The sequence below is a fragment of the Leucopleurus acutus genome (assembly GCF_964270905.1).
Source record: "Leucopleurus acutus genome assembly, chromosome: X".
Lineage (NCBI taxonomy): Eukaryota > Metazoa > Chordata > Mammalia > Artiodactyla > Delphinidae > Leucopleurus > Leucopleurus acutus.
In genome coordinates this window covers 131,163,201-131,174,001 of record NC_139148.1, presented here as the reverse complement: position 1 = coordinate 131,174,001, position 10,801 = coordinate 131,163,201, and the positions used below count along the sequence as shown (strand labels likewise).

General features: G+C 44.8%; 1 protein-coding gene across 1 annotated transcript; it reads left to right on the top strand.

The window, feature by feature from the left end:
- Nucleotides 1–317: 317 nt before the first annotated feature.
- Nucleotides 318–1,073, top strand: LOC309978676 (olfactory receptor 3A1-like; the record flags this gene model as incomplete). Its single annotated transcript, XM_082865177.1, has 1 exon — nucleotides 318–1,073. A coding segment is annotated over one exon (756 nt), but the record flags the coding sequence as incomplete, so codon positions are not given.
- Nucleotides 1,074–10,801: the final 9,728 nt, after the last annotated feature.

Genomic DNA, 10,801 nt, shown 5'->3' with positions numbered 1-10,801 from the left:
ACTGATGGGGTTTCCATTCTGCTGGCCTCTCCTTTACTGCCGGTCTCCTGAGCCTAACTGCATTCTTCCAATTCTGAGTTTTATTCCCTTAAGCCTGAAACCAACCTTCTTTGTCTCTTCCCTCACCACCACTCCCTTTTGTAAATTGAAACTCCAAACTTAAACCCTCATGTGACTCTGAGTTGGACTCCACAGGTGCGAGTTTCCGTGCGTGGTTCCACCCAGCTGGGGAATGGGACACAGGAGTTGAGGCTTTGCTCTTCGCCAGCTTTCTGCTGCTCTACATAGTGGCTGCGGCTGGGAACTTCTGACTCCACATTCCCATGTATTTCTTCCTGGCCAACCTCTCGCTGCTGGATACTGCCTATATCTCCACCACGGTGCCCCAGATTCTAGTACATCTGCTGGCACCAGTGCGGGTCATGCCCCGTCATGCTTGTCTCACCCAGATATTCTTTCTCCACTTCCTGGCTCCCTGGGAGTGCTGCCTGTGCACAGCCACGGCCTATGACCACTACGCAGCCATCTGCCAGCCACTGCGCTACCTAGTCCTCATGGGCCAAAGGACCCAGACAGGACTGGCTTCAATCTCCTGCCTGCTTGCTTTGACCAGTGCCCTCACCCACACCATCCTTGCGGCTCTCCTCAAGTTCTGTGGACCCCGCCTTATCACCCACTTCTCTTGTGACCTCCCTCCACTGCTCAAACTCTCTTGCTCCACCACGTGGGCCAATGAACTTGCCCTGCTCTTCTTCGGTTTTCTGGTGGCTCTTGCACCCTGTGCCCTGGTTGTGAGCTCCTATATACATGTTGTCGCTGCGGTTTTCAGGACTCACTCTGCCGAGGGCCGAAGAAAAGCCTTTTCTACCCGTGGCGCTCACATCACCATGGTCTGTATTTTCTACATCACTTCAGTCCTCCACTGCATCCTTCCCAGCTCTTCACACTCTGGCTTGAGAGACCGGGTTCTTTCTGTGCTATATGTGGGCCTCGCTCCCATGCTCGACCCCATCGTCTACGGCACATGCGAAGCAAGGCCACACTCCTCCACAGTGCGGCTGGCACATACCTGATGCTTTGGGAGTTAATCCAACTACATAGGAGTCTCAAATTTAGTGTAGATGGTCCATCTGGTGAATCTTATTTTGTGTGCCAGGTTTTCCTCCATTCTAGCAAAGATCAAATATCTCTGTTGCATTTTTTTATTCTAAAACATTGTTTTTTGTATTGATAGAAATAAAACATTGTCACTGAATAAGTTGTGCAGTTACAGAAGTTCATGAAATGACAAAAAAAATACCCTTCACAATCTCACCACCTACAGAGAACCACTGTGAACATTTTCATGGTTTCCTTCAGGTGTATTTTTGAACAGCAAATGTATGTGCATGTGTATTTAAAGCAGGGAAACAAAACTGGAATCACTGTGTATTTACAGTTCTGGATGCTTAGAGATTTTGTATTTTTTTCAACTACAATATATGCTTATTATAAAATCATTTAGGTAGACATTTCTCCAAAGAAGACATGCAGATGGCCAACAGGCACATGAAAAGATGCTCAATATCGCTAATTACTAGAGAAATGCAAATCAAAACGACAATGAGGTATCACCTCACAGCGGTCAGAATGTCCATCATTAAAAAGTCTACAAATAATAGGGACTTCCCCAGGGGCGCAGTGGTTGAGAATCCGTCTGCCAATGCAGGGGACACAGGTTCAATCACTGGTCCGGAAAGATCCCACGTGCCACAGAGCAACCAAGCCCGTGAACCACAACTACTGAGCCCGCATGCCACAACTACTGAAGCCTGTGTGCCAAGAGCCCATGCTCTGCAACAAGAGAAGCCACCGCAATGAGAAGCGCGCGCAGTGCAACGAAGAGTAGCCCCCGACAGCCGCAACTAGAGAAAGCCCACGCACAGCAATGGAGACCCAATGCAGCAAAAAAAAAAAAATGTCTACAAATAATAAATGCTGGAGAGGGTGTGGAGAAAAAGGAAGCCTCCTACACTGTTGGTGGGCATGTAAATTGGTGCAGCCACTATGGAGAACAGTATGGAGGTTCCTTAAAAAACTAAACATCGAACTACCATATGATCCAGCAATCCCACTCCTGGGCATATGTCCAGGCAAAACTATGATTCAATAAGATACACGCACCCCTATGTTCAGAGCAGCGCTGTTCACAGTAGCCAAGACATGGAAACAACCTAAATGCCCACTGACAGATAAACAGATAAAGAAGATGTGGGAATAGATACGATGGAATATTACTCAGCCATAAAAAACTGAAACAATGCCATTTGCAGCAACATGGATGGACCTACAGATTAGCATACTAAGTGAAGTAACACAGAGAAAGACAAATATCATATGATATCACTTATATGTGGAGTCTTTAAAAAAATGATATAAATGAACTTATTTAGAAAACAGAAATGGACTCACAGCCATAAAAAACAAACTTACGGTTACCAAAGAGGATAGCAGAGGGAGAGGGGGAGAGATAAATTAGGGGTTTGGGATTAACATATACACACTACTATACATAAAATAGATAAACAACAAGGACCTACTCTATAGCACAGGGAACTATATTCAATATCTTGTAATAAAGTATAGTGGAAAAGAATGTGAAAAAGAATATATATATAAAACAATATGTGTGTGTGTGTGTAATGGAATCACTTTGCTATACACCTGAAACTAACACAACACTGTAAACGAACTATACTTCAATTTTATAAATGGTTAAAAAAATTTTAATGAAATAAATAAAATCATTTATGCTTTACATAAAGGTGCATTATTAGAAAGTTAAAATTTCTCATAGGGGGCTTCCCTGGTGACACAGTGGTTGAGAGTCCGCCTGCCAATGCAGGGGACACGGGTTCGAGTCCTGGTATGGGAAGATCCCACATGCCGCGGAACAACTAAGCCCGTGTGCCACAACTGCTGAGCCTGCGCTCTAGAGCCCACGAGCCACAAGTACTGAGCCCACGCACCTAGAGCCCATGCTCTGCAACAAGAGAAGCCACCGCAATAAGCCCATGCACTGCAACGAAGAGTGGTCCCTGCTTGCGCAAAGTGCAGCAACAAAGACCAAAGGCAGCCAAAAATAAATAAATAAATAAATAAATAAAATTTTTTTCTCATAATGTCTCTGCACTAACCCCTATGAGCAGTTTTATGTGTATTCGTCCAGATTTTTTCCTAGGATATGCTAACCTGCATTTACAATGTTTTTTTACATAAATAAGATCACATCAAGTACCAATTCGGCTGTTTATAATTCTTATTCCATGAATGCCATGTTCTTGTCATTTGTACAATTCCCTATTGGATTGTTTGTCTTTTATGTACTGATTTCTAAGAGTTTTTTGGGTTTTTTTCACATTTTAAAGATATTTTCTTTAGTTTGCTATTTGTGTCACTGATTTTTTCCTAACTCGTTTGTCTTTTCATCTTATTTATGGTGTTTTGTTCATAACAGAGTTTAACATTTTTGTATAATTAGACATTGATTTTATTTTATTTTTTTGCCTTCTGCACTTTGTATCCTGCCTTTTTTTAAGTTTTTTTTTTCTTCTTTTTTTTAAGATGCTGGGTGTAGGAGTTTATTAATTAATTAATTTTATTTTTTTGCTGTGTTGGGTCTTCGTTTCTGTGCGAGGGCTTTCTCTAGTTGTGGCAAGCGGGGGCCACTCTTCATCGCAGTGCGCGGGCCTCTCACTATCACGGCCTCCCTTGCTGCGGAGCACAAGCTCCAGACGCACAGGCTCAGTAGTTGTGGCTCACGGGCCTAGTTGCTCCGCGGCATGTGGGATCTTCCCGGACCAGGGCTCGAACCTGTGTCCCCTGCATCGGCAGGTGGACTCTCAACCGCTGCGCCACCAGGGAAGCCCTCCTGCATTTTTTACTATCTGGTTTATAAAGAATCATCCCAATTGATTCCCAATTTGATGCTTTCACGGTGTTTTCTGCCATAAATACGTTTCACATTTCTTTGTGTTCGGACATTGATTCATATTTACTCATGCATGGCTTCTGGGTTTTGTATCATGCATAAATGTCTTCATCAATGTTTTCTCCTTTCATTTTTATGGTTTCATATTTTCTATTTAATTGTATGCTTTCATTTATTCCCATTTCAAGTTTAATTCTTTTGGAAATTAATGTTTCTGTAAAAAGTAAAATCTAGACCAGCTTTCTTCTGACTTGTGTAATCCAAGTAATTTCACCATTGCTCTTTATGTACTCTTTCAATTTCGGTTTCACTCTGACTGCTGACTTAATTTTACATTTTCTCTCCAGTCACATCTCTGGCTTGGTCCCTTAGACACAACTGCTGGCATCCTGGCTGATAAACCCTACCTTCCGTGAGAATATGGGACTTGTTTTTTATTTTGGACGTCAATTTTGCAGACACATATCTTGGCCTTTCTCCACCTATCCTTCACCCTACTACATGGTAGAGTAATGTTCCCTCATTCCCTAACCAGGTAATATGCTATAATTACAGAGACCTGCATAAATATGTCATGTGGGAATGCATAGTTCTTGCAAAATTATGAACTCCACCTGAAAACTCTCTCATCACTAAACCTCGGACTCTGTATATTTACACATGTGTGTATGCAACCCTTTTAAACAAAATATTCACAACACCATTATTTATAATAGTAAAAAACAGAAAAACTCAAATGTTCAAGTATCCCCAACTCAACAGTCCTCTAATCCATTGATGCTTTAATCTCCTCTCTCTCATCCCCTTCTTGTCCTCACGTTATTCCCTGAATTCTTGGGAAGGCAACTTAAGCTGAACCAATCAAATGTCTGTCTGTCTTTCTCTGTCTCTTTCTTCTCCCTCCCCAATCCCAACTTTCTGTACTGAATCCTTCAGGTCACTTTCTCAGAGAGGCCATCCCAGATCACTCAACCCGAATTAGCTAGAAGAACAAATTGCAAGAATAAACAAAGGTGGGGGTTAAACTTTGGTGACGATGACATTTCAACTCGGTCGAGAAATACGGATTATAAACGTTATAAATAAATAACGTTCCAGGGCTTCCCTGGTGCCGCAGTGGTTGAGAGTCCGCCCGCCGATGCAGGGGACACGGGTTCGTGCCCCGGTCCGGGAAGATCCCACATGCCGCGGAGCGGCTGGGCCCGCGAGCCATGGCCGCTGAGCCTGGGCGACCGGAGCCTGTGCTCCGCAACGGAGGAGGCCACAGCAGTGAGAGGCCCGCGTACTGCAAAAACTAAAAATAAATAAATAAATAACGTTCCAACACCTGACTAACCTTTGGGGGCAAAACAAAATTAGGTCAATGTCATTTTTTGCACCCAAATAAATTCCTAGTGGATTAAAATTTTAAAGTACTAGAAGACGTTATGAGTGACAAATTTTACAGTTTTACAGTAGTGGGTAAGGCTTTCTATTGGACATAAACTACAGAAATCATAATGAAAAGATCGGTGACTTAAATACATTTTAAAAGTTTTTAAAAACCTTCTATATAGAAAAGAAGTATGACCAAAGTTAAAATGAAGCAATGAGGAAGGAAAGCGTTTTCAAATTACAGCAAAGATTTGATATCTTTAACATATAAAGAGCACTCTCAAATCAATAAGTGAAATATGACTATTACAATTAAAAAATAGAAAAAAAGGATATGAAAAGACAGTTCTCAGAAGAGGAGTTACCAGTGGCCAGGTGTCATATGAATATTGTTACACCAGTTTAGAAATCAAAAGAAAGTGAAACAATATTGAGATATGATTTTGGTTACTATATGGGCAAAGATTTAAAAGATTGAAAATGTCCTGCTTGGTGTGCATTATGGGCTGAATTGTATCCCCCCTTAATTCGTATGTTGAAATCCTATTGTCTAATGTGACAGTATTTGGCGATAGGGACTTTAAAGAGGTAATTAAGGTTATATTTATCAGGTCATAAGTGTGGGTACCTAATCCAATAGGTCTGGTGTCCTTATAAGAAGAGGAACAAGACACCAAAGAGCTCTCTCTTTCTCTCCCTACACACACACACACACACACACACACACACACAAGGACATGTGAGGACACAGCGAGAAGGTGTCTGTCTGTAACTCAAGGAGGAGGCCTCACCAGAAACCAACCTGCTGGCACCTTGATCTTGGACTTCAAGTCTCCAGAACTATGAGAAAATAAATTTCTGCTGTTTAAGACACCTAGTCTGTGGTATTTTATTATTATTTTATTATGGCGGGCTAAGCTGCCAAATAGAGGGTAGGAAGTAAGAAAATGGACACTTTCATACACAGTTGGTTGGAGTTAAATTGATGCAAACGTTTTGGAGGGCAACTTGGTAATACATATCAAACACTTTAAAAAGAGATTACTCTTTGACCCAACAAGCCTCCTTCTAAAATCCTATTGTACATAATGTGCTACACAAAAACAAATGTACCAGGGTATTAATTTCAGCATGGTTCATAATACTGAAAAATTATAAGTAGCCTAAAGGCCTATGTACAAGAGATTGGTTAAAATAACTATGGTATACACATTCTGTGGAATATTATACAGCTATTGAAAACAATGTGGAAGGCACAGGCTTCTCCAAATCCACTATATGGCCCACTTCTGGGCCAATTTTCGGTGCCCTGTCTGGAAAGGGAAGGTCCTTCTCCTTGTCCCTTTCCTCCAGCTGCCCCTTGCAGTGCCTCCCCTCCTTTGACTCATTTGTCTCCTTTTCTACCACAATATGAGTTGATCAGCAAGGAGCTAATCCCTTAACAAGAAAAGAGGCCTATTTCTCCCTTGAAGTAATAAAGGAGGGCCAAGTCCTCAGACCACAGTAGTTAAATAAATAAAATTATGATTCCCTCAATTCATTAATAGTCAGGACTTTGCTATTGCAAGTGAAAAAAAGTAGAACAGAAACAATCAAAAATATTCCCTCAATTATAAATAAATATGATTATAATTATGAAAATAAATAAATTTATGATTAAATAAAATTATGATTCCCTCAATTCATTAATACTCAAGACTTTGCTATTGCAAGTGAAAAAAAGTAGAACAGAAACAATCAAAAATATTCCCATTACCTTAAGCCAAAGGGAGAACTTCTGGGTCTGTATAACCGAAAGGTACAGAGGTAGTTCCTGTCTTCAGGCATGGCTGGATCCAGGACTCGGTTCTCTGAGATGTGTCTTCTTCTTGCTCTAGCTTCCCCTCTGTCCATTACCAGTCTGCCCTCCTGCAGCCCCAAAAGTGTCACTGGTTGGATGGGATCACCACGGCCGGAGGAAAGCAGTGCTCCGATTGGCCAGGCCTGAGCCACATGCCCACCCCTGGAATCAGAGGTGACGTCAACTCTATCAGAACCATAGTGGCCGAGAGAAAAGGAAAGGGGAGATTTTCTAGCGTGACATGACGATACCGGTACCAAGAGAAGGGACACGGATGCTGGGTGACAAAACCCATAGATGTCCTCTACAGTGGTGCAGACTTTTCATCAAATTCAAAATCAATGTCCAATGTTTTAAAGGAACAAGACTAGGAAAGATTATTCCTTAATCTAACAGAACAGTATTTGTACTTTCCCAAAATAAAACTACTTATGTCAGAAGGAATACATACGTGATGAAAATATTTAAACAGTACGTACGTGTGAAATTTACCAGGTGGGAGTTTCTTCCGCTAATGCTAATGTCTGGAGATGAGCATTCCTGAGAGTGGAGGTGGCTCACTCTAGGTAGTTACTATGCATATCCCCACACATTCACATGGTGGCAGCACAGTGTGAGAACAGAACATACCATACAGAGAACATAGCATATACCACGCAGGGATTCTCAACTTGTTTTAATCTTTCTTAGTACCCAGCTATCTACCTTGCTCTTTCTCTAACTGCCACACGGTTTTCCACTAGGATGGGCTTACTGTAATTTACTGAATCTTTACTCAGTTGAAGCTTTTTTACTCAATGCTATAATTAACATTCTGGTTAATTCTGCCTTGTTTGCATATGCAAGAGTTTCTCTCTGAAAGATTCCCAAAGGTAGGCCAAAGGGTAAGAACAGCTTAAACTTCAATGTAAAATGCCAAATAAATGTCCCGATAGCTTTACTAACACTCCAACTGATAAAGTATAAAAGTCTCTGTTTCTAACAAATATTGGAGGTTGTTAATTAGTTAAATTATTCCTACACTAAAACCTGCCCTGTTCTCACCAAAAGGAAGACTTGAAAGGCTCAAATTGTTTCCAAGTAACTTAACAGAGTCCCAGAAAAAAAGCTCAAGAATATGTTTGGGAACACCAATATCCAGCATCCAAGGTAAAATTTCACAATGTCTGGCGTCCAATATAAAATCACCACGCACGAAAAGCAGCAGGAAAATCCAGTCCCATTAGGAGAGAAATCAATCACAAAGAGGCATCCCAAGTGGAACGGAAAAAGTAAAACTACCTTATCTGCAGACCACCTGACCATGTATGTAGAAAATATGATGTAATTCACAGAAGAGCTACTAAAACTATAAGGGAATTTAGCGAGGTTGCAGGAAACACTATACATTAGAGGGGGCTAACTCCTCCCCCAAAGACTTAACTAATTGTCCCAAAACTTTTCTTCACTCGTCTGAAACAAGGTCAGTAGACCACAAAGTTCCAGTTCCAGTGTTTCTGGGTTGTTTGATCTTCTGCAAACTAAGCTTTTTATTTTGGCAGGAATCAGACCTACTGGTACAAGGTGGTGGGCAAACTAGAATTCTGGTGGGAGGGCACACTTTCTGAGCAGCAACCATGTACTGTACACCAACAGCCTTAAAAAATCAATAGAAAAGTGAATTTTTACCTCAGCAATTCTACCCTTTGGAATCTACCTTGAGGACATAACCAGTCAGGCAAATACTTACACAGAAGAATTCCACTGACTCGTTTCTTATAATAGGGAAAACTGGAAACGTATTAAATGTTAACGCTTATAGTACCTCTTTTATGCAACCAAGCACGTGTTTTTGAAGAAATTTCAGGGGAGAAAAGCTCATATGTTAAATGAAAATAATTCAGGAAAAAACTTAACCATGAACTTGCAAAAATCACATTATCTTCTTGCTATATATAAATGAAAGTACAAAACTAAGAAAATATTCCAAAATACTGATAGTAGTTAACGCTGAATGACACGACATAATGCATTTTACTTTTCTTCCATCTCCTACACCGTCTTCAATTACCTTGTACTACTAGAATACCTGAAGCCCAGAACCTTCCCTTGAAACCAAGGACAAAGCAAGAAACCGTGGAGGCGCAGTACCTGAAAATATACTCAGACACGGAGTAGTAGTTCAGTTTTATTTTCTGCCGTAACAAACGTTTCAGCACCTCCTCCTCCAGCAACAGGGAAACAACTGGGCCAAGCGGGCGCAAGACCAATGCAAGCAAACAATTAGGGCCCCAGAATAAAGTGGCAACTAGTGTGGGAATCAACGCACCGGGGAGGGACGCCCTGCCTAGGAAGAGGCGCTAGGTTAGTCCTACGCCCCCTTTCCTGGCCCGGGCTTAGTGAAAACATGGAGCACAAAGTGCTGCATGGTCCGCAGCAACAGAGAAGGCTGGTTGAGACCGGAGGCGATGGAAATCTGGAGTCAGCCCGGGTCCTCAGCACTCACTGGGCTAAAAGGGAGAGCAAGAGAAAACCCAGTGAAATGTGGTAACTGTGCGCCTAATGCTCTGCCCGCTCAGCGCGCGGCAGGCTCGGCGCGCAGGTCTACGGCCTCAGACCCCGCCTCTGGGGGCCTCCAATTCACGCTTAGAGCCAGCCCGGCCACCTGCCACCGCCCCCCACCGGGGCCCCTCGGAGAACTGGCACGGCTAGGGTGCTGCCGCACACTGCGAGCTCCTTCCACACCGCCCCTCGGCGGCGCTGGCCATGTGGCGCCGGGGGCTGGCAGGCCCTCTCTGCCTCCACGGGCCATCGGAGGGGCACCGGGAAGGAGCCGGTGCGGCACGGCCAAGGAACCGCTCCCGACCTGGCCCGTGCCGCAGGCCTGCGTGCTCTCAGGCCGCTCTCACTTGTCTCGGCCCCTCCAGGTCTGCTCCGCCCCCTTCTGGCCCCTCAGGCCGTCTCCCCCCGCGCCCCCACCTCTCCCCGCCCCCGCTGACCCCGCCCCCACGAGGCCAGCGCCTCCAACGGTCTTGCTCCCCCTTCCCCCACCCCTCCACATCCCCGGGCTGACCCCCTTCTCCCCCTTCCACTGGCTCCCGAAGGCGCATCCCTCGGCCTCTCCTCAAACAGAATATAACTGGAGCGTTGGCTTCCGGATCCTCTGCCCACGGGCCCGACAAACCCACCCAGCCCCGAGGCGGTGTGTGCACCAGTCCCCGGCGCGGCGTGTCCACCTGGTCCGTAGGCGGCGTCTCCACCTGGTCCCGGCGCGGCGCGTCCACCTGGTCCCTGCGCGGCGTCTCCACCTGGTCCCGGCGCGGCGTGTCCACCTGGTCCCTGCGCGGCGTCTCCACCTGGTCCCGGCGCGGCGCGTCCACCTGGGTGCGGTGCGGGTTGGCCACCAGGCCGTGGGACGGCGTGGCCACGGAGACGCCATATTCGGCGTCTGCCCGCCCCGGGGAAACCATCTCCTCTCGGCCCAGGAGCAGGCGGCAGCTGCAAGGCCTGTGGACCTCCAACGTCTTGTGCGACACCTCTGGCTCCATCTGGCTCGCCCTGGCCTTCACCACCTCTCGCCACGCCGCCGCCATCGCCTCGGGCTGCGGCCTCCATGCTGCCACAGGCTTCGCTTGTGC